At 37.3% G+C, this 24,937-nt stretch overlaps 1 protein-coding gene across 1 annotated transcript in view; it reads right to left on the reverse strand.

The window, feature by feature from the left end:
• The window catches only part of LOC131941177 (papilin), a 77,744-nt gene that overhangs the window by 26,087 nt on the left and 26,720 nt on the right, over positions 1 to 24,937 (reverse strand). Inside the window, exons 2-8 of the mRNA XM_059300193.1 lie at positions 9,743 to 10,078; positions 8,317 to 8,457; positions 7,385 to 7,561; positions 6,442 to 6,609; positions 5,463 to 5,605; positions 3,023 to 3,104; positions 2,544 to 2,645 (exon numbers count right to left, since the gene is read on the reverse strand). Coding sequence (XP_059156176.1) covers positions 2,544 to 2,645; positions 3,023 to 3,104; positions 5,463 to 5,605; positions 6,442 to 6,609; positions 7,385 to 7,561; positions 8,317 to 8,457; positions 9,743 to 10,078 — 1,149 coding nt within the window. The remainder of the gene's footprint in view (positions 1 to 2,543; positions 2,646 to 3,022; positions 3,105 to 5,462; positions 5,606 to 6,441; positions 6,610 to 7,384; positions 7,562 to 8,316; positions 8,458 to 9,742; positions 10,079 to 24,937) is intronic.

The raw sequence follows: 24,937 nt of genomic DNA on the forward strand, positions 1-24,937 counted from the left end.
CGCAGCAGTTTACCGGTCACCAACACAACTCAAACCATCTCTATAGAATGCGTTCAACTCCTTTGTGGTGAGTCGGTATCCATACAAGACAAATCAGGACAAACGGCTTTGATTCATGCTCTGGTTTCCAAAAAGGACATATCCGAAGAGATTATCACGTGTTTAGTAGGGAGAGACTTGTCATGTTATGACCGTTATTATAAAACAGCTTTGATCTACGCTGCTCAGTACAAACCTCTTTTGATTAAAGCGCTCTTTCCTTACTTAGATAACAAAGCTCGATTGTATCAGGACCAAGGATTCAAGACAGCTTTGATGCACTATCTTCGAAATTCGAAGGAGATTGAGTTGGATGTTGTGCGATATTTGTTTGCCAACAGCAACGCTTCTGATTTATGCGGATATACTGAGCTAATGCATGCCGTAGAGACAGGCTCCGAAGATTGCGTTAAGCTGCTTGTTAGTCTTGGCGCGGAAGTGGAAAGTACGGATAGTAGAAAAAGGACAGCGTTGATGTTGGCTTTGGGTAAAGAAATGTCGCCAGATTGTTTAAAGTGTTTAATAGGCAGGTCAATTAACATGGAGGACAAGATTGGTCAAACAGCGTTAGCGTACGCGAGGAAATCAAGGGATGTTGAGTTTTTAATACAAAATGGCGCTGACCTAATGCATCGGGATGTAAACAAGCAAACGGTTTTAATGAAGTCATTGAAGAATATTGGACATGCTTGTAGTAAAGAAATAATGAGCTTGTTGATTCCTTGTGGAGTAAACGCTCAAGATGTAGACGGAAGGACCGTTTTGATGTACGCGGCTGTTTCAAACCCTGTGGTCCAAATCAAAGATTTAGTAGCATTTGGAGCCGATGTAAACCTTCAAGACAGTGATGGTTTAACAGCCCTTATGATGTCGTTTCTACGGTTTAATTTTCGATGTGAACTGGTTGAGATCTTAAAAGGCAAAGATATCAACATTAGGGATACTAAAGGCAATACTGCATTGCTACATGCCGTAGCTACATCCCAGTGTAGCCCTACAGTATTCCGTAAACTAGCCCATCATGGCGCGAACATCCATGAAATTAACCTAAAAGGCGATTCATTTTTCACGCTTTTAGTGAATAAACCAAGCCGTCGTGATTTCTACTCCACCTCCAATTACAGAAGAAACGTACCTTCTGACCTGTACATAAGGAGTAACAAAGTAAATAGAAATAAGAACCTGTTTTTAGAAGAAGGCGAAACCCATTTCATGAACGCGGCATTGCAAAAACATTTAAGCAACAGATCAGCGTGTTTTATAAAGGCATGTCAGAAACCAAATGTTCTTCGCGTGTTGCTGTCTCGCGGGATAGTACCAAATCACATTTTTTACCTACCAGAAACTTGTAACGATCTATTAAAAGAATACTTGACGATGAAGCTCAAGCAAGAACCGGCGCATTTAACTTTTTACCGTATTTCCCCTTTGGTAACCACTTTAGTTCTGGGCTATACGCATGTGGCTAAGTACCTGTTGGCTAACACCTGCCTGGAACTAACGGATATATCGGAGCTTCAGAAGCTGCAAACGCTTCCGGTATTCTCCAAGATATCTCCCCAAGCCAGGTCGTTGATCTCTGATGTCACCTCCAACCCCTGGCCATTGGTCAAGCTGGCTTTTCTAGCCCTGTCAACATGCGTCGAGTTCGACGTGAGTCGAGTGGACAGAGTGGACAAAATTGATATTTACCCAAGAATAAAAAAACTGCTTGTATTCAATACTCAAACGTCACGAATACCGACTAGCCAATGGGGCGGTATTCGACTTAGTTTTAAACACGAGGATTTAGACAAGATGAGACCGATACTCTCTACATGGCCTATGACAGGGCTCGAAGTTAAAAAATAAACAATGTTCTAGGTCAGGTGTCTCTAAACTAAGGAAGCGGGCCGTATGTGGCCTGCAAGGCCCTCTCATCCGGTCCGTGGAGATCCTTTTGACTACGGGATTCACTTTATCTTAGTGCCCAGCAATGTCCAAGACAAGGAAAAGAAAAATAGAAGATGTTTATCTGCAATTTCAAGAAGAATGGATTTTGAAATACTTCATCAAATCTGTCGAGAAAGTATTGTGTGTGATTTGCAACGAAACCGTGCATGTGAAGAACAATTTGAGAACAAACTTGTACGATGATAATCATAGGTCACTGTTGCTGTTAGGGACATTGAATCGAAAGCCAGAAATGTCTTCTGTACTTGCATCCAGAAAACAATTTCACCATTCCCCCTTATACAGGTGTTCGTGTGTAGTGTATAAATGTGTTATTAAATAATAGGTGAATAAGATAATATTAAATACATAATTAAAAACAACATCCGTGTTTTGATTCTTTTTTATTTGGGTCTCGAGTGAGTTGTCAGACCCCGATCTACAAATTTGATAGTGAATGTGGCCCTCGGGCTGAAAAGTTTGGAGACCCCTGTTCTAACATAACACAACGCAGACAAAAACAAACAAAGCATGTAAATAGAACATTTGCAAGAATGGTTTTTGATGCTTACTTTTGGGCTGGCAAAAATAACCCCGAGAAATGGAATCATCATTGACACAGTCTTCATTGGCTGAACATACAGAGGAGTCACATTTAAATACCCTTGCCGCAGCTGAAATATAAGCCAAAATAAATATGCTGTATAAAAAAAAATTGGAAGAATATTACATAATTTTTAAAAATGTTCAGAACAACAAAAATGAATAATACAAAATGAAATTTTATTTCCCCCATTTGCATTTCTTGTCCGAAAAGGTTGTAGATTATTTTTTTTAATATAATTTAGAATTTAATTCATATAAATATAGTAAGATGTAAATTAAACATGGTATATAATAACAGAGATAATTCAAATTGAATTTATTTTTAGGTAAAAATTTTTTTTTCCAAATTGCCCCAGCTCATATCAATTATTAACCATACCCACTATTCAAAGAAAGTTTCACATTAACAAATACCTAAGCTTGGCCTGATGTAACACCTATTTACCTGTACACCTGGCAAGGTTTTCACACAGGCCATCCTGGCATTTTCTCTGATGAACACACTTCAGCCCTTGTCCACACTCAGCCTGTACAAGCAATTAAAATAACCTGTTACTTTTTGTTGGACTTTTATACTTTGGCCAACATTTGTACATATTTTACATTTGGGCCAACATTTGTCCTACATATTTTACATTTGGGCCAACATTTGTCTTACATATTTTACATTTGGGCCAACATTTGTCCTACATATTTTACATTTGGGCCAACATTTGTCTTACATATTTTACATTTGGGCCAACATTTATCCTACATATTTTACATTTGGGCCAACATTTGTCCTACATATTTTACATTTGGGCCAACATTTGTCCTACATATTTTACATTTGGGCCAACATTTGTCCTACATATTTTACATTTGGGACAACATTTGTCCTACATATTTTACATTTGGGCCAACATTTGTCCTACATATTTTATATTTGGGCCAACAGTTGTCCTACATATTTTATATTTGGGCCAACATTTGTCCTACATATTTTATATTTGGGCCAACATTTGTCCTACATAGGCCTACATATTTTATATTTGGGCCAACATTTGTCCTACATAGGCCTACATATTTTATATTTGGGCCAACATTTGTCCTACATAGGCCTACATATTTTACATTTGGGACAACATTTGTCCTACATAGGCCTACATATTTTTTATTTGGGCCAACATTTGTCCTACATAGGCCTACATATTTTTTATTTGGGACAACATTTGTCCTACATATTTTATATTTGGGCCAACATTTGTCCAACATAGGCCTACATATTTTGTATTTGGGCCAACATTTGTCCTACATAGGCCTACATAGTTTATATTTGGGCCAACATTTGTCCTACATATTTTACATTTGGGTCAACAGTTGTCCTACATATTTTTTATTTGGGCCAACATTTGTCCTACATATTTTATATTTGGGCCAACATTTGTCCTACATAGGCCTACATATTTTTTATTTGGGCCAACATTTGTCCTACATAGGCTACATATTTTTTATTTGGGACAACATTTGTCCTACATATTTTATATTTGGGCCAACATTTGTCCTACATAGGCCTACATATTTTGTATTTTGGCCAACATTTGTCATACATATTTTATATTTTTTAATTTGGCCAATACAGGCATATGAATTTTGGAATTTCAAGAAATTGCTGTTAATATTACATATTTTTAAGCCCTTTTAGAAAGGACAGTTTACAGAGCAGGTGAAGTAGAGCTAATCTGTTTTCTTTTTCTATACTACCCACTGGGTGGGGTGGACACTATAGGTTGACACCCTACTGATGCAAGGCTGTGAAGCGACCTAGGGACTTTTTGGTGAAGTATCATTTACCAATTAACAACACCTTCCACCAAATAAAGATAATTTTGAATATAAAATGTTACAACTATGTTAAATTAAATTAAAATAAACCGGGAGTGATCTCCCCTAAACTTTCTAGGATATTCTAATATAAAACTACGAGGGATGGCAACTCAGGAAATAGACAATATTTGTAATCCATTTTTAATTACTTAAACTTTTTATAATAGAATGGAATCTCGTAAAAAAAAGAATTGCACACTAAGTGAACGCCTAATAAAATGTGCATAATAGTGCGGGATATTATTTGTACTTTATAAATTTACGTGCGTTTTTTGAGAAATCGGAAATAGCGTAAATTAGTACTTCCGGTCAACGGAAATTACTCAAAATGTGACATATGGTAGAGAATTAGATCTTTTACTTACATGTGAAATTTCATTTATCTATCTAGTACTCAAGTTATAGGCTTTTTAAAAATTCAAAGTAGAAAAAGTACCACTTCCGGTTATCGGAAATCGCTCAAATGTTGATCAGGATCTACGATTTTGATAAAATACTTATATATGAAATTTCATCAACCTAGCTGTAACGGTACTCAAGTTATCGTGTTTACACACAGACACACACAGACACAGAGACATACCGACAAGATTGCAAAATTATGTTTTTCCGTATCAGTGAGCTGTAAAACGTCGAGATTTGTAAAAATCTCGATTTTTTTTTTTTTTTGCACAATTACAATACTTTCTCTATACTTCGTATATATGAGAAAGTAAAAAAACACATATTCAAAAATCAGGCACAGAAGATGGAGATGGTTGGGTCATGGCTAAGAATGAGACAGTTCTCAAACGAACACCAGTGGGCAAAAGAAAACGATGAAGGCCATGGAGAACATCAATGAAAAAAGCGTTGAAGCAGAGAGGGCAAACATTCCAACAACCAGAGGCTATAGCTAAAATGTCGCTCACTTGTTGATACCTCAAGTACCAATGGGCGTTAAGAGATGATGATGATAACAATAGATGATTTAAAAAAACAAAGGCTGGGATATTACTGAAGAAGAGATCAACACTCACATTACTGAGGCACCAGTAGTCTGGGATGTGGTCACAGTTCCTGCCCCAGTCTGAGTGACAGGAGCAGGTGTAGGAACCATCAGCACTGTCCTGGCAGGAGAATCCATTTTTACAGGGCAGCTTAGCACAGGCTGAGGGCCGTCCTGGACAAAGGGAGAGAACACACTGTAAAAATATACATAGCCACTTCAAACATTATAATATTTATAAATGTAATATTGCAGATCTATGCTGCTTCCTGGCAGGAAAAACCATTTTTATAGGGCAGTTTAACACAGGATTGGAGAGGGGGTGCACCTTAACAAAGGGAGAGAACGTGGTATTTAAAAAAAAAACATACAGTCACATAATAATATGAACATAATACATTGTAATGTTAAAGATCTGTTGCTTTTCTCTTTAAAAGTTAGGACCATGTAATAGATTTTGACTTCCTTCTTCACAAATATTTTCCAGCTGGTGCCCAAGACACATGGGGTAGATGAAGTAGAGTTTGTCTGTTTCAGTTACCTTGGCATACAGGAGGAAAGTGTGCTCAGCACTTTGCCCAGCCAATTTAGTTCCACTAAACTGAGTTAGGTACCCATCAGAGCTGTGTGGACACAAACCCCTCCCCCACCCCTACTCAAATAGAGGCCTTTATTTTACATATATAAAAAAATTGCTACATGCATCCCATGCAACTGTTCAGTGTTGAAGCTACTACTTCAATACAAATAAAATTTGCTATTTAGTATACATTGACCTAGACTTCAATTTTGCATGTTATATGTAAAGTTAAATATACAAAACTAAAATGATCTCTATGGATAAAATTACATATACACATATTCAATTACATATAATGTTAATATGAAACATCAAAAAGCAATAAAAACATTCATTAACAATGCCTGCTACCAATCCTAGTCAAATAGCAATGTATTCATTAACAATGTAGCTAGAAACTCCTCGTCATATTAAACATTAAATGTGTTACCTCTTTGACTGCAACTGGCCTCACAATCTTCAAGTGTATTAAATTTGTTGGTGTTTCCGATACAGCCGCCATAGGTGAACTGCTCACATTTTTTCTTCTCAAGGTTAAAGAAGTACTTTGTTTGGTATGATTTACAGGGACCCACAACACTTGGTAATCTGCATGCACCTGGAGGTTTTCATGTGGAAAAGTTTAAATAAATTTGTGTTTATATAGAGCCTGCATGAGATCATTTACTGTAACAAAACTGGAGGTTTTCATATGGAAAAGTTTAAATAAATTTGTGTTCATATAGAGACTTCATGAAATCATTTACTGCGATTAAACTGAGGGTTTTAAAATGGAAATGTTTAAATAAATATGTTAAAGTCTAGCACCGTATTTTAAATAGACAAACGCAGGGGTATACTAAGTGGGCTTTTTCATGGCCTTAATGCTCAAACTGTAATTTTCAGTAAATGATGTAAAAATAATTTCCAATGAACAATGTGCTGACCACACAATCCCTATATTTGCAATTACGACAAAAGCACTTACTCCTCTCCTAGTTTGGAAGAGGTCTACTTACATATTTTATAAGTAATCCTAAAAAGCACTTACACAAAATTACTGTTCTATCATTCTAAGTTATTTTATGTTTCATCGCAATGTAATTTATATTAACCGACTATTCTCTCTAAGCGTATGATGGCCTGGCCTAGCAGTGGAGCGCTAGACCTCTAACCAGAAAGTCTCGAGTACGAATCCGGCTTCAAGTTAGTGTAACGTCCCTGAGTCCACCCAACTCTGATGGGTACCTAACTCACATCAGAGAAAGTAAACGCAGCTGGGCATAGTACTGACAACAATATCCCTTCATATGTCGAGGTCAATAAACATAAACTCGACTTCATCAATTACTCTCTAAACCATATATCAAAAGATGGGATGAGCCAACACGCACCTGGTCCTTCTACATTCACACAGTGATATTCACAGTCCTCTCTGGTGGGGAACCTGTTCTGGTTGCCCTTGCACCCCCCATAGTAAAACTGACGACAGCTGCCATACTTGGTGTCAAAAAACCATTTCAGAGTGAAGTTGCCACAGCTTCCTGCGTCCTTGGGCAGTGCACAATAGGCTGAAAATAAAAAGTATTTATTAGGCAATCTGTGCACAATATGGCTGAAAATAAAAGGTACTCATTAGGCAATCTGTGCACAATATGGCTGAAAATAAAAGGTATTTATTAGGCAATCTAATCTCATATCCTAAATTTACCCACTAATATTTTTTTTAAAGTAAAATAAAACTGGAATTTAAGCCTAAAAATTTGTATTGTGATTAATTGTGTCTCCTGGTAAAAGGCTGGTGAAAGGTAAAAACAAAAGACTGCCCCAACCCACATCAATTTTCATAATAGCAAAATTAATGCTTACTATTCTAATAACCGCACAGATATCTAAATATTATAAGAAATTTGTATTTTGTCTTTTGGCTCCCATAGAACCTGACATGTTGCCAAAGTAATAGGCTAGTTAAAACAGACTGCCCCTCCCATCCCCGAAGTAATCTGTGCTTATTCATTTCCAGTAATTACATACACAAGACATTGAGGCACATCATCATCATTCATTTGTGGCCCCTGGGGAGCAAAGGGCTGCAACCACACATCTCCATCGGACTCGGTTTTGGGCTGCCCCCTTTATCTGTGCCCATGTGTGCCCAGCTGCTTTCGCCTCTTCTTCAACCGTTCTCCATGTCTTCCTTGGCCACAGAACCAGACATATTGCCAAAGTAATAGGCTAGTTAAATCAGACTGCCCCTCCCATTCCCAAAGTAATCTGTGCTTATTAATCTCCTGTAATTACATACACAAGACATTGAGGCACATACCTGGGTCAAAACCTGGACAGTTTAACTTCTGCTCATCTCTAGCAGCAGTGACCCCATCATTGCAGCAACCATACCTGGTAGACTCACACCCACCAAGCACAATATTTTTTTCTTCTTCTGGGCAGCCTTGCTTGTTAGGTCCTGGAGAAAAAAAGATTTTTTTATTCAAAGTGCATACTCGGAAAAATAAGTTTTGGCAGAAAATACTAAACTCAATAGTTCTGTGCATGCACAGTGACCTTAGTAGCTGCATTGGGGTTAGGGTTCTGATGTTTGTTTGTAAAGACATGCATGCGCAGTGCTATCGAAAACATGAAGGCGGTAGTTTCTCACCATTGCGCATGCGCATCTTTTTCCGGCTAGAATCGGCCTTTTTTATTTTTAAAAATGTATGGTTTTTATTTCTAAATGATTTGTTAACATAGCAGACATCTATTTAAAGTTATTTGTTTTGGTTGAATTTCAGGGGAAACCACTCGAATTTACAGATGGCTACTGCTGTTTACATAGCAAATCTTGTTCTCAAACATTGCTGTTTAAAGCTTATTTCTGGCCTCTGTTGATTTTAGAAATTTAGTTTGGTTGATTATTCTATTAGCTATTGGACCCTATATTTTTATATTTGATACTAAACATCACAATAAACAATAGATCTACTTAAAGCCTTATGAAGAATAATTAATTACGATGCTATTTGGGTAATCTATCATTTTGGGTATGTAAAATCATCCAAGGTTAGTAATGTGAAAAAAATGTGACTCATTAATTTTAGTAATTAACTAATTTAGTAATTATTTCATATTTATTTATTATTTCTAGATCTAGATCTAGACTAGGATAGGAGGATTTATGTTTTAAAAATTACAAAAATGTATCATTATTGTTTAATTCATGTAGATCTAGACTCTAAATCTAGATCTAGATCTACTTGTTATTCAACAGATTTATTAAAACTTTACAGTGTTGAGTGAAGTGTAACAGTCAGACAGTAATAAAATAAAGATTAACGATATTTTCATCAGATGAAACCAAGCTCATTTACTTTTTTAACAGTAACAGCCATCTTGTTTAGGTTTTCTTTTGGTAAAATTATAGATCTAGATATCTAAATCTAGTAGTAGATCTAGATCTAGATCTAGTTGTAGAGTAATCGTAATGTATGTAGATCTAGCATGTGGAGATTCACTCTGATTTACTGATGGCCACTGTTTAAAAAAACAAATCTTGCTCTCACACAGTGCATTGTTTATATCTTAACTATAGTAATTTAGTAGTAGATTCTAGATCTAGATCTAGATCAATAGACTAAATGAGTTAGTATACTTAATACTAGATCTACATCAGCACATCTAGAATCTAGATCTAGATCTAGTTAATTTAATAGTAAGGAGGGATCCCGTCGTTTTATAAAATGAAACGAACTAACCGGAAGCAGAGGTTACACCATCACTGCAACAGCCATAGGCGGAAGCTACGCAGGTCGATGGGCAGCCGTATCTGTTCTCTCCCCTGGCAGAAGTGACGCCGTCAGCGCAACAGCCGTAGCGAGTACCGGCACAGCCGCCAACTAGTCGGTGTTCCTCTCTGCACCCTTTGTTGTTTTCCCCTTTCGCTGCCGTCACTCCGTCGTGGCAGCAGCCGTATCGTGATTCCGAGCAGAGTCCGGTGAAGGGCGGACAGCCTTGCTTGTTGTTGCCTTTCGCGTAGGTGACGCCGTCTGCGCAGCATCCGAATGTGGAGGTTTTACATCCGTTTTCTTTCACTGAAAGAAGAGAAGGGGAAGTTTTACCATTAGGATTGGTAAAGGACAGTAAAGGTTTTAATAAGTATACAATATGAAGTGGGTAGGGTTAACGTTTGTCGTTTTGTTATAATCGGTTATATGCAGAGTTTCTTTCAGGCATCTCTTTGGGGTGTACCGTCCTCTTGCCCTTCTACCGCCCCCCCCCCCCCCCACCGAACTGAAAAGAATTGAAAAGAATTGATATGCAAATATATACTTCAACCAGTGCTCACCCACCCCCGGAAAGTCCTACCCCGAAAGTTTCAAGTGCCCCCCCCCCTCACGGAGAAAAATGTCTGAAAGAAACACTAGTTATTTAGACCGTGAACCAACAGTCCTGTTCTACAAACATCTCCCCGTAATTCCAGCAGGCGGTAGTTAAGGCCTGTAGAATACAGATCTATCTAGCCTTTCACTTTGTTTTTATTTTCGCAACCACAGCAACATTTAACGGAAATCTGTGCTCATTAGTTACGAAAATGTAACGATTGATTTTGTTAAAAATAATTTGATATACCAATTGATTTTTTTTAAAAATAAATTGTGCTTTGTGTGTGGGGAGATGGGAGGGCACGGCGCCCTTATAATGTTTGATCTGTGTTATGTGGGGGATGGTGGTTTAACGAATTGTTTCACAACTCAAATTTGGTAGGGAGTTGGCAAATTACTGATACTACTCTCCGTAAAACTAGGAAAATAAGCTTTGTTCTTATTAATCCACGTTTAGCTCAGTGCATAAAGGTTTCCTTCTCTTTCTTTAAGACATTGTACTCTGTATGGAGAAGGGGGCACACCAGAACTTTTTTTCTGGGAGTTCGCACTTAAAATTTCCGGGGGGGGGGGGGTGGAGAGGCACCGATTAAAGTCGATATTTTCTATATATATATTTTTTTCTTTTTCGTCCAGTGAGGGGGCGGTGGACGTGATTCGGCGGGGGGGGGGGGGGGGGGCACAGGAGAGAAGCTTGAAAGAAACTTTGCTTATATCTTCGTTAGGGACCAAATTAGAGAGGGACAATACTACATCCTGAACTAGCGGTAGAAATTAGAATATCTGTATCAGCAGCGTTGAAGGCCAACACGTCTTCGGCGATTTCAACAAGTACTTCAAGCTCTTAGCGCCGAATGCAAATTCACCCAATACTCATCTCCGTCTTTGGTAGGTGTTGTGTCAACATTGACGCCGAATATAAATATCCCACCTCGCTTTACACATGAACTGGTAGGCCGGCGGTGTTTACATGAAATAGGTGTACACTAAGGACAAAATCAGACACGGTCAGACAGGGTCATAGGTTTGTTATTCTGTGAGCACGATTGGTTTGCCGATAGCGGCTGAGTGTTGACACGCTTCACTTCAGGCAAGGGCAGCGTTTTGCTCGCCGGTCTTCAGAGGTGAGTTTGTAAGGCGGTGCTGAATAGGTAATAAGGGTCACGCTTGCGACAGGTGTAGTGTAGAGGGGGTTTAGTGGCCACAGCGGTCTATCCCCTAGGATCATTTTCTTAAATTTCCCAACTTTTTTGGAATTTTCACCAGAAATATAACGAATTTAAGGTTTATCAACCATTTGGAATTTTCACCAGAAATATAATTATTTTAAGGTTTATCAACCATTTTGAATTTTCACCAGAAATATAATTATTTTAAGGTTTATCAACCATTCGGAATTTTCACCAGAAATATTGGCGAATTATTTTAATAATACCATAATTAATCAATGAATGCATTTTATTTTTAAAGCTTTCCACTAAGCTAATAATGTTATTCTAGAATGACACCCCCTCCATCTAACCAGCACACACACCAGAGGCGTATCCAGGTTTTCGTTGTAGGGGGAGCGAAAAGAGCAAAAAAGGCTCCGAATTTTTAACACGTTCTATATACGTGTAATATATATATATATATATATATATATATATATATATATATATATATATATATATATATATATATATATATATATATATATATATATATATATATAATATAATTACTAGCTGTATGTCGTTACTTCGCTATGATGTAAAAACAAGTTAATAAAAAGTCTAGTGACAATTTAAGCGCAATTTCCTTAATTAATTTTTTGAGACCAAACGAAAGGATATTTTTGAAAACTTTCTTCGGCAATATTGTTCTAAATTATGGCAGAAATCAATTGGTAAATGTTTGAAGTCGCTAAGTGGTCTGGTAGCCGAGATATGGGCCAAAAACTGCATTTTTTCGAGGTGTTTTGGCTTTTCCGGGAAATCCAGGAAGGAATTCCGGGAATTTTTTTGCCCACAATCATCCTCGTAACTTTCTTAACATATTTCCTTTTGGAACTAGTCCTCGATATTGCCTCGTTGAAGAGGAGATACGACTTAAAGCGCGGACACACATCCATCCCTATACGAGTTAATAATCGCAATTGCCAGTATGGAAATTGCGCTAAAAATTGAAAGTAGCACTCTGAAAAAATAAGAAAAAAACACACAATGTAGGCCGACAAAACAAAAATTGTATCAATCTAAACAACAACAAAAATATATATATATATATATATATATATATATATATATATATATATATACACTACAACCAAAAACAATGAACGTAACACAATCTGTTTTGTATTTATTGTGAAAAAATTTCTTACATAATAATCCCTGGGAAATTATTTAAGACAAGTTAAATAGGGGAAATAATCACTCTCTTAATATAAATATGTATATATCTACACATTTAATTATAAATTGCAAAACAAATGAATACTTACTTTAGAATATAATGAAATTGTTTAACACTATTCGTGTTTACAAAATGTTTTTGTCTATAATCAGAATTTAATATATCGTCATCATAAATGCTAAAGTATTACAGCATAATGAAAGTTTTTAAAATCAGAGTTGGTATAAAACCACGCTTTTCGATATAATAGAAAAACATTCGGAATAACAGCCTACATTTAACTAAATATCGGTCTTTTGTTGTGTTCATTAAAGATCATTTTTTAACATAGTGATAGGTATGGGTTAGATCACTGTATTGATCACACACTTTTTTACTGGTAATTGCAAAAACAATATTCACAGAGTTTATGCTGCATGAAAATAAATCTTGTGATTTACATAGATGTGCCGACCAAAAATATTTTTTTAACAAATATCATTGTTTAAAACTTTGAGTTTAAAATTTTTCCAAAAAGGCGCCACTTTGCTGAAAATGGCCAGAGGGGGAGCGGCCGCTCCCCCTGCTCCCCCCCTGCGTACGCTACTGACACACACAGTCACACACACACACACACACTCCGGTTTTTCACATTATTTCAATTCTTTCCGATTACTACGTTTACGAGAAAGTAAAAATGACGAAAAGCAGATTAATATTCGTTAGCGTCACCAGTATTAGACAGTGATTTTCGTGCATTATTTCACAAAATAATGTTTTGAATGTATCAAACTCCAAAATTCGCGAGACACTGTGTATGGACCCCCCCCCCTTTACTAATTCAGCTTCAACGGCAGTTTTTAGATTCCATATAATTTCAGCTAATCGGTATACATGTGGAATACGAAACAGTGCAGAGGCGTAGCGACCCCTTCCCGGCACACGGGAACAACCTTTCAATTTTCAATTTGCACCCCCCCCCCCATATATTTTTTTATATTTATAATGCAAAACTGCAGCTAAAATGAGATTTTAATTTGTTTTTACAATCTATTTTGGCGCCCCCTAAGGTCGGCGCCTGGGGACATAATGTACCCCCGTCCCGCTACGCCTCTGAAACAGTGTCAACGTTTACGAAACTCAAACCCTCGCGAAGTTGTTTTTTTTTTTCTTCCTTACACTAGTTACATATTTAGCACGGTCAATGTCTCCAACACATATTGATTTCGTGAACGAAAGTACGGCTACAAAAACGAAATTTGTGAATGGAGCCAGCTTATATTTTTGTACCTAGCTGCGACACAAAACAAGTCAAGCAAACACGGCTGTACGCATGCGCAGCACGACATCTTCCTGGCTTCGTTTTGCTTGACTCGGCCGGAAGAAAAGGTTTGGGGAAGTCCCGAAAATCAACGTTTAGATCACCGCTTCTCAAACTGTTGCGTTAGGGGCCATTTTTATAAAATATTTTCACGATGACAAAAACCAAACATCTGGATTAACTTTCTGATTAATTTAATGAAGAAATTGATTGTTTGAATGTAAACAATGTATAAATGGAAAAAAAATCATTGGCGTGTGAAGGAGGGTGGGTTAAGTTGTTGGTGTTTTTTGCTTTGTTTTGTTTGTTTTTTTATTGCAGGGGGTGCGTTTGGTGTTTGTGTGTGTGTGTGGGGGGGGGGGGGGGGGGTTAAACATAGCGTGGGTTCATTTCTTTAAGGAATTATTTTTGCTGTGATTTTTTTTTTTAAACAGAGGAGTGTTCTATTTGACATATAAACACGGAAAAAAAACGTGTTCATATAAATGCAAAAAGAAATGTAGCCTAGCCCTTAAAATGCTTATTAATTATACTGTTTCATTTCTTAGCTCATTTACTTAGCTTACTCTTGTCTATGTTGTACTCTGGCAAAAAGAAAAACAACAGCAAATAACTAAACGTATTTGTATTTACTACACAGTTGATACATTAGCTTTTAAAAACTTTTTAACTTAGTACCCCACACTATAAAAACCAAGTTAACCAAGTGAAACCAACTATAAAATAAAATTTTTAACATTCTGTGTATAGCCTCCACCACTAACAATTTAGGAGACACTCTGTTCTTTTCCCCGTTGATTCTTTTTTTTTTCGCTCTGTTTTTCACGAAACTTACATGACGTTGCGGTACATAGACAACTCTGAAACCTTCTCTCCCCCGTCCCCGGCGCTGTGTTCTTTATTCTAATAATATAATGGACCAACTTGACTGGTCTACCGGAACTCCAGAGTTTCATTCACGATACGTGAATGATTCATACTTCACTTCGCTTTATTAGTGTGTTCTGCTAACCGCAAGCATTTCCGGTTGAAGAAAACAGTTCAAATTTGCAAAAGCCATTTCAATGTCAATTTTGTCATGGTTGCTATCATCTATCTATCTATCTATATATATATATAATTCTCTTCTTCGAGCCGTTAGAAAACAAGCTGCAAACGCTCTCCCTACCTCCCCACCCCTACATGGTTTTAGTGAGCTGTGTTCACTCTAAATGTTTACAAGCAGAGCCAACGATTTTAAACGTAGGGGGGGGGAGGAGGGGGGAGGGAAGGAAGGGGGGGGGGTTATGGTCCTTAACGAGCTACTTATAGTGTTTTAAAGAAATATTTTCAGTGTCAGCGTTGGTACTGTCGAATTCACAAATTATGAATTATTGAAAATTAGAAACAACTAAATAGCGGCGTATGTTATGCCGCGGGCCGGCTCGTCTATATATATAATTCTCTTCTAGAAGACGTTAGAAAACAAGCTGTAAACGCGCTCCCTACCACCCCCACCCCTACATGGTCTTAGTGAGCTGTGTTCACTCTAAATGTTTACAAGCAGAGCCGGGTTTAGTGACGACTATTAGGGGCAGATAATTTAGTTTGAAACGATTTTAAACGTAGGGGGGAGGGGGGGGACGGAAGGGGGGGTATGGTCCTACTTATAGTGTTTTAAAGAAATATTTTCAGTGGCAGCGTTGGTACCGTCGAATTCACAAATTATGAATTACTGAAAAGTAGAAAAAACAACAACTAAATAGCGGCGTATGTTATGCCGCGGACCGGCTCGTATTTCTTATTACTAATAGTTTAATACTTCTTAAAAATGTTCTAATTTACATCAATATGGTAATAAATTGGAGCTTCTGTTGTTTTCCTCTTTTTAATAATTTTTTTTTCGGTTGAAGAGACATAGATGATGATGAAGTTAAAATCTACAGAAGATAGCGCAGTGACAATGCTACTATCAAACATCTGACCAATCGCCTTTTAAAATATATCAAAACTCTTCCTACGTATGACAATCAATACCTTGATTTGGATATCTAATTATCTTCCTAAACCGTTTTGTAAGCCGAAACAAAACACCAGGATTTCCCTTTTATACTTTTAAGCTTTATACCATAACCTCATACATCTGAAAAGACACTAAATGCATTCCCTTATGTGTGTGTCTTTCCCTCTAAACGCCGTACGTATCGTACTGTCTCTCTCGTCTCTCATGTCTCCTTGATTAGTGTTCACCGACCTATTGTATTCGTCCCTACATGACGTGTCCTTTATATCATTCATAAACATGTTACTTTTATCCTTGCCGTGACTAAATAGTAGTTTTACTTTGACATTTTAATTCCCATGTCATTCACTTGTTTAATTAGTGTGTCTTATGTATCTGTAATAGGCCTTTTCTTTATGGAAGTTTACGCCACTCTAAGTAGTCTAAGTAAGCCCCAGGTATGTGTACGTCACACCTAGCTTAAACTCTTGGTATGTTAACGTCAAGCTAAACGTAAGCCCTCGGATATGTTTACGCCACGCTAAACGTAAGCCCTGGATATATTTACGTCACACCTAGCTTAAACCTTGGATATGTTAACGTCTTGCTAAACGTAAGCCCTGGATATATTTACGTCACACTAAACGTAACTCACGTATATGTTTACGTCTTGCTATTTGTAGGCATCGTATATGTTTACGTCTCAAGTTGTATTTATCGTGCGCCAATCTTGGCAAACAGTCTGGGTCGAATAGTCTGGGTCAGTCATTATGTTACAACCATTCTAGTCCAATAATTTTCGACCAATCATGTATCTCAACTTTAATGGTCCGACCATATTAGTCTAACCATTCGTGTCCAACTATTCTGGTCCAATAATTTTGGTCCAACCATTCTGGTCCAATAACTTTGGTCCAACTTTTCTGGTACAACCATTTAGGTCCAACCTTTCTGGTACAACCATTTTGGACCAACCATACTGATCCCACCAGATTAGTCTAACCATTCTTATCCAACCATTCTGATTCAACTATACTGCGACAACCATTCTGGGACAACCACTCTTGACCAATTCTCTGGGCTAAATAGTTCTGGCCAACCAGTCTTGACCAACCCATCCTTGAGTAGGATGAGGTTGGGCCATACGGCCAAAAGGCAGACATGCAATTCTTTCCAATACGGCATAGAGTGGGTAATAACAGAGCAACTGTTTACAAATGAGGCTAGTTCCGTCCTAACACATAACAGGACCAGCGAATCACAGAACTTTACATTAAGGTTTAGCGTGGGGTAGGAATGTTTTGTTTATACATCTGTACAGGAGACGACATGGATTGGATGAAACATCAGTAGGGATGTGTAAGGATGAAACATCAGTAGGGATGTGTAAGGATGAAACATCAGTAGGGATGGGTAAGGATGAAACATCAGTAGGGATGTGTAAGGATGAAACATCAGTAGGGATGTGGTAGGGTGAAACATCAGTAGTGATGTGGTTGGATGAAACATCGGTAGTGGTGTGGTTTGATGAAACATCAGTAGGGATGTGATAGGATGAAACATCAGTAGTGATGTGGTAGGATGAAACATCTGTAGTGATGTGGTAGGATGAAGCATCAGTAGTGATGTGGTAGGATGAAACATCAGTAGTGATGTGGTAGGATGAAACATCAGTAGTGATGTGGTAGGATGAAACATCAGTAGTGATGTGGAAGGTTGAAACATCAATAGCGATGTGGTATGATGAAACATCGGTAGTGGTGTGGTTTGATGAAACATCAGTAGGGATGTGATAGGATGAAACATCAGTAGTGATGTGGTAGGATGAAACATCTGTAGTGATGTGGTAGGATGAAGCATCAGTAGTGATGTGGTAGGATGAAACATCAGTAGTGATGTGGTAGGATGAAACATCAGTAGTGATGTGGTAGGATGAAACATCAGACAGTGATGAGGTAGGATGAAACATCAGTAGGGATGTGATAGGATGAAACATCAGTAGTGATGTGGTATGATGAAACATCAATAATGATGTGGTAGGATGAAACATCAGTAGTGATGTGGTAGGATGAAACATCAGACAGTGATGAGGTAGGATGAAACATCAGTAGGGATGTGGTAGGATGAAACATCAGTAGTGATGTGGAAGGTTGAAACATCAATAGCGATGTGGTATGATGAAACATCAATAGTGATGTGGTATGATGAAACATCATTAGGGATGTGATAGGATGAAACACACAACAGCGATGTGGTATGATGAAACATCAGTAGCGATGTGGTATAATGAAACATCAATAATGATGTGGTAGGATGAAACATCAGTAGGGAAGTGGTAGGATGAAACATCAGTAGTGATGGGTAAGTAAGGGATCTGATTGGATGAAACAGATGATAGATCGGGCGTTGGTAGGCTGAAATGTCGTTAATACTGGCAATTGTGGTTGAAACAGAGTTTACAATGGCTGATGATTGAAACAGCGATTGATAAGACCTAATAGCTTAACCAGGGTAGTTCAATATAATTGTCTAGCGTTAAATCTGATACAAAATACACCGCTTAAACAAAATCTGGAGAAGTTAACGACGTCTTTTATTGCAACAGCGCATGCATGTTATAGCGATTCCGCTAACAAAACGTATTTCTAAACAATGCTTTAAAGACATGCCGTTTGCAAGAGCTATTTTTTTTACTGCACAAAAAAAAATTACATTTGATATTCTTAAAGGAAGACTTCAAACTGTACAAATTCGCCTTTCTTCGTGTCGGCATGTTACGGTCTTCTCACTCCCTCCTTCCTAAGTTAAAAGAAAACCAACAGAATAATTTACCGGCATGCATTAGCGAATGTTGACCAAAGGCACGGTGCCTCATAATGCCTGCGTACACAGGGGGGCATGGAGAAAACGGTGAGCAGCATTACGTCAGTGTGTGGGATGGGTTACGGTGTTATATAGTGTTGGTGTGGGTTGAGATGGAGGTGTTAGTCCTAGACCATAAGATGGGATTGGGGGAAGGGGGGCGGCGGTGGTTAGTTTGCGTTTTGAAGTCAACTTTTATTCATATATATATATATATATATATATATATATATATATATATATATATATATATATATATATATATATATATATATATATATATATATATATATATAGTCGAATTCAACAAATCAATAGCTACACAATAATGTATACACTTAACAACATATTATAAACACTCAACACAATAGCGCAGCGAGGTCGGGTGTCACCCGGTGCGGCACTTAATGGTGTCACCCCCCCCCCCCTCAGAGGCGCAGCGACCGTTTCCGGCGACCGGGGACAAACTTTCGATTTGCACTCCCCCCCCCCCCCCCCCCTCAAACTTTCGATTTGCACCCTCCCCCCTCCACCGTTGCCGGGATTTGTCAAATTTGCTCTTAAAATACTATTTAACACTCGAATAATTTCACTTAATTTAAGTGGAATTATCATTTTTCTCTCTATATTTTTTCTATTTTTTGCCTTGGTGTTACCCCCCCCCCCCCCCTAAATGGTGTCACCCGGTGCGGTCCGCACCCCCCCCCCCCTCGCTACGCCACTGACTCAACAACATATAAGCACACTTAACAATACATTAACCGAGTCAACATTATCTGAATACAACCAATTTTATGTAAACCTCGTCAACAGCATATTTTTTTTAAATTTTATTATTTAAAGTGCATGTTAACAATTAACTGCTAACAATAGTAAACCAATTGATGAAATTTGTTGTTAATACCGCGAGGTATGGGATGGTGTATTTGTGACGAGGGCCAAATATCACAAGTGAAATGTTTATATCTTAAGGAATATTTCTACAAAATATATTTTGATAATTTTTAAATAACCATGCGACTTAAATTTTTTAACCCTTTCATCCACCCCTACTCTCTCTCGTTATCTTCGGGATTAACCCGCCTAAAGTCCTCTTTTGTTTAATCTATCTCACAACATTAATTAGCGTTTGACCTTTGAGTGTTTATATTAGGCTTAAGGTGAGTGACCACACGAGATTTTTGTTTGGCTGTTTGTTTGTGCGGGGAGGGGGGGGGGGGTTCTATCTTGGTTTTCCCCATTAACGTCATTAACGTTGATGTGGTAGGCCAAGACTGCAGGTCAAGATGTGTTTTATTAAGGTCAAGATGGGGACAATCTAAACAAGTCTTTGAAGATTAAAACTTAAGATAGTAGTAATATCGCGACAGAAAAATGTCGGATCGAAATTTCTTGAAATACAGTAAAGATAAACTATCCCAATAACCTCGAGATATTTTAAAGCAGTTGAATATTTATTTGGAAATTTCAGGAAAAAGATAAATACAAAATACAATGCCATCCTATATTACAAAGCCACTTCACTGTAATCGAAAAGTATCGAAACTGGGTTTCATTATAGAGAGAAAGGAAATTATTTCCTGAATATCTCTATGTTCCTTCGTAGTAGTCGAAAATTTAATGAAAAAAAATGAATATAATTCTATCCTAATATCATAAAGCCACTTCATAGCCTAAAAAATTGGAAACGGGATTTTAAGAAAAGGATAAAGAAAAGCCTATCCTAATATCCTAAAGTCACTTAAAAGCAAAAAATGTCGAAACAGAATTTAAGAAAAGAGATATTAAAATTCTATCCTAATAAAAATATCGAAACGGAATTTCAGGAAAAGGATAAAGAACAGCCTATCCCAATATCCTAAAGCCACTTTAAAGCAAAAAAAAAAAAAATTCGAAACAAAATTTCAGACGAAAGTTAAAGAGAATTATACCCAACAATACAAAGCGATGGAAACTCGAAACGAAATTTCACGAAAGCGAAAAAAAAAAAATAGTGTATGTACCCACCTGTATACCTATCAGGTGCTGACCTCAAACCACCTGTGTCGTGCACATGGGACGTCAACACGGGGTAAACTCCGTTGCCGTGTACGGCCACCAACAACACAAACACACGCCAGCTGAACCGGTCAAAGTTGCCGGCCAGTTGGCTGGTCAGAACAGACATCTTTTTCTGGCCACCTCGAGTTGCAAGTAGAACAACGGGGTAGGGAAACGAAACGACTTGCTCGGCCCAGACGATCTAAACACTACACCGTACACTCTCCATTTGTGAATTGGAACAAACTCAGAGGCGGAAATTTTTATATTTTTTCGTAATGGAGTAACTCGCAAATTAGACTTTAAAAAATAAAAAAGCGACCTGATTTTAAAAAAATTATATATTTAAAAAAATTTAAATTCTAAATTTAGAATTATTTTATCCTTTGTAGGTCACACGCATTCGGCAAACAATGACACGTAGAGTAACACCTCCCTCTCTCTCTCTCTCTCTCTCTCTCATCCAGGTCATACCACCTCCCCACCAATTCATAAACTCAGGTACGACAACCTCTCCGCCCCCCTTCTCGGCTCGTCACAGGCGTTCCACGAGCTTTAATACTCTCCAATCCTTTACACCGACGGGAACCTAATATTGAAGCCATGAATAGACATTAACCCCGCGTTCAGATCACTGTTATTTATACTCTGAGAAATATGAAATTGTCTCGAATATTATTCCATTAAAACATTAATTCATATTTTTTATTTAAGAGTAAAGGAAAAGAGAAAGAAAGAAAAAAAACGGTAATTCCCGCTTCAGTTAATCATGGTGACAAATCAGTGAAGCTTTAGGAAAAGGTAATTTGTTTCCTGCCGTTTCGCCATCTTGTGTTTACGCTACAGTTGGTTCGGGGGGGTCAACTCTGGTGAAGATGTCATTCCATACCGCTGTCGTGTGGGGGGCGTGTGTGTGTTGGGGTGTGAGGGGGGGGGGGAGTTAGGAGTGGTGGGGGGAGATAAATTATATGGACGATGGGGGTGGTATTTCATTTGTTGAATTATTATATCGTGTTTCGAGATGGTAGAAAAGCTTTAAGAGGATTTTCGTGTAATTTAGTCCGGTGTGGATTAGTGATGGATTGAGTGGTATGGTGGGAGGGGGGGGGGGGTGGTAATTTATTACTTTGGCGGCAGGGGAAGGGGGTGCAGGTTTCAACATGGATACTTGACCCTGATCAATGTTTAAGTCCAGTCACGGTAATCATAGAAAGCTCACGGTAACCATAGAAACAGAGCAACGATCTCCACTTGAGGACTTTGCGTAGATTAACGTGGAAACCTCTGTCACTATAGCAACCTAGCCGTGATCTCGAGCTAATTAATGTGTTTGTGATAGTAATAAGGGTCGTCTATAAATAACGTCACAGTCCTAGGAAAAAGGGAGAGGGGGAGGGTCTTTTGTAAGATATATGACGAGGGGGAGGGGGGGGGGTTAAAGCAGTTGTTGTTTTTAATTTGAAAAGGTTTTTTTTTAAATTCATTTAATATTATATTTAGTTGGTTTTTTTTCTGTAACTTTTAATATCGTTATCGTTATCATTATTAGTAGCAAAGTTAGTATTAGTATACATATAATTTTGCTTACTATCGAATTACTATTGAAAGCTTATTATAATTATTGCAATGACTTACTTTTTGTACCTTTATTTTTATTATTGTTTTTATTATTATTATTATTATTGATACCCTCATTCTTGTTTTAATTATTTTTTAGTTAATATTCGATAATATTTATACATTGTTATAAAAATATTTAAAAACTTGAAAAAAAAAAAAATCAAACCGGAAGCAGTGTGTTAGTCGCACTCGGTTACCTCCCCGGGTCGGCGGTCCATGAGATATCAAGCGACAGGTACGCCACATACAGCATCGGTTTCAGGTAATAAATACATTGGTTAGGTGTCATCTACCTGTGACCTCTTAGCCTGACTTGACAAGTTGTGTTTTTTTTGGCACTGGTTGGCTATATCAGGGTCTAGTCGTTGTAAACGGCCGTGATAAGTATATACATACACACACGTTATATATATATATATATATATATATATATATATATATATATATATATATATATATATATATATATATATATATATATATATTTGTTTTTCAGTTTAAAAATATTTTTATAACATTATATAAATATCGAATACTAACTAAAAACAATTTAAGAAGGAGGATATCAATAATATTAATAATATTTGATATCATATACATATATTAATATATATTTATATTCGCTCCGGGCGCTGGAATGGGTTGCAACGCCTCTGTGTCTGTCATGGTGTAGCTATGCCTTCCCTGACTGCCCTGTGTTAAAGAAAGTAATGTGGGTGGAGTACTGACCGCTGACCACATTATTCTTTCATAATGGGAGAGAATATTATAGACACGGATGGGCGCTACTTCATCGATCTCAGTGGACTGTACTGTCTATATAAGGAGTAATTAGTTGTTACCTCTCATTTAAAAAATTTAAACAACTAAGGGAAATAACTAATAACTATTTTTAAAATAGTCATTAGAATACAGAAAAATACACTGCTTACAGAATAAAAATAAAGATCAATATTTATTATTTGATTAAACTTTATTTTATTAAATGTTTTCGAAAGCATGTATTTAAAAACATTTAATCGACTTTTATATTTTTTGTTTTTATTTTAGTCTAAATAGACAACCAGTAGTGGTATTAAATACTTAATTTGGAAACCACGGAAAGTTATACCACATTTATTAATACCGTAACAACGCTCTAATGGGTTTTGATTACTTATGTACATAAATCTTAGTCATTTGGTCGGCTAGCCCTTTTAGGGCTGGCTGCCGGGGCTGAGAAGTTGGTCATCGAGGCATCGAATGCAAAAGATCGTGTGGTGTTGCGCCCACACATCCCTCGAGTGCACATAGCTCTCGAGAAGAGCCACCTAGTACTTGTACTATGGTGGCTTCAATGTACGAGTGGCTAATAATAAATTCTTTTCAGCTAGACGACGCCTACCTAGGAGCAATCTTAGGTAGGATGTTCCGTCCCGACACCATTGAACCTATACTCGAAGCTCTTTGCAGGGGTCTCCAAACTACGGCCCGCGGGCCAGATGAGGCCCGCGAGGTCCTCTTATCCGGCCCGCAGAGATCTTTTTGTCCACGGAAAAAGCGTTTGTGGGAGATAGCTGAGGAACTTTGCCCAGAAAAACCAAAGACATGCCTGGAAGAAACTGGCCCCCGAACTGAACTTTGATAGTCAATGCGGCCCTCGGGCTAAAAAGTTTGGAGACCCCTGCTCTATAGGAATCAATAAAGAAATGATAAATCAAAAGAGAAAATAAAGAAGCAAAATTAAAAAAGAAAATAAAGAAGCAAAATTACAAAGAGAAAACAAAGAAGCAAAATCATTGAAGATAAGTCATGAAAGGCAAGAAAAGACAAAAAGAAGGAAAGTAAAGACAAATTGAAACAGGAAGTAACAAGAATCAAGACGGAAAAGCAGATTCAAGAAAGGAAACTGAAGTCTAAAGGCAAGAAAGTAAAGACAAGAAGAAACAAGAATCAAGACGTGAAACTGATTGTACATTGTATGCTATTTCATGTAATTTTCATGTAATAAAAATGCGACCTAAAAAAAAAAAAAAAAAAAAAGGTAAATAAAACCACGTTTGTTTTTCTATATTTCTGGTTATCTTCATTTGAATTGTTGATCCTTTTTCTAATAATGTTCACCATTTTGTTCATGTAATGATATTTTTTGTTAATGTTTGAACTATGTTAAATACACACTATGTTAAGCACACACACATTTGTTTATGTTGATGAAATGATTTCTATTTGAAAATAAAGATTTAAAAAAAAAAACCTCTAATACAGAATAGATCTATAGAAAAAGTACTGTAATCGTGCAAAAAAAAAAACATCGAGATTTTTGCAAATCTCGACGTTTTACATCTCCCTGAGTCGGAAAAACATAATTTAGCCATCTTGTCCGAAT

The sequence above is a fragment of the Physella acuta genome, unplaced genomic scaffold (assembly GCF_028476545.2).
Source record: "Physella acuta isolate Inbredline_101_S28 unplaced genomic scaffold, ASM2847654v3 ptg000352l, whole genome shotgun sequence".
Taxonomy (NCBI): domain Eukaryota; kingdom Metazoa; phylum Mollusca; class Gastropoda; family Physidae; genus Physella; species Physella acuta.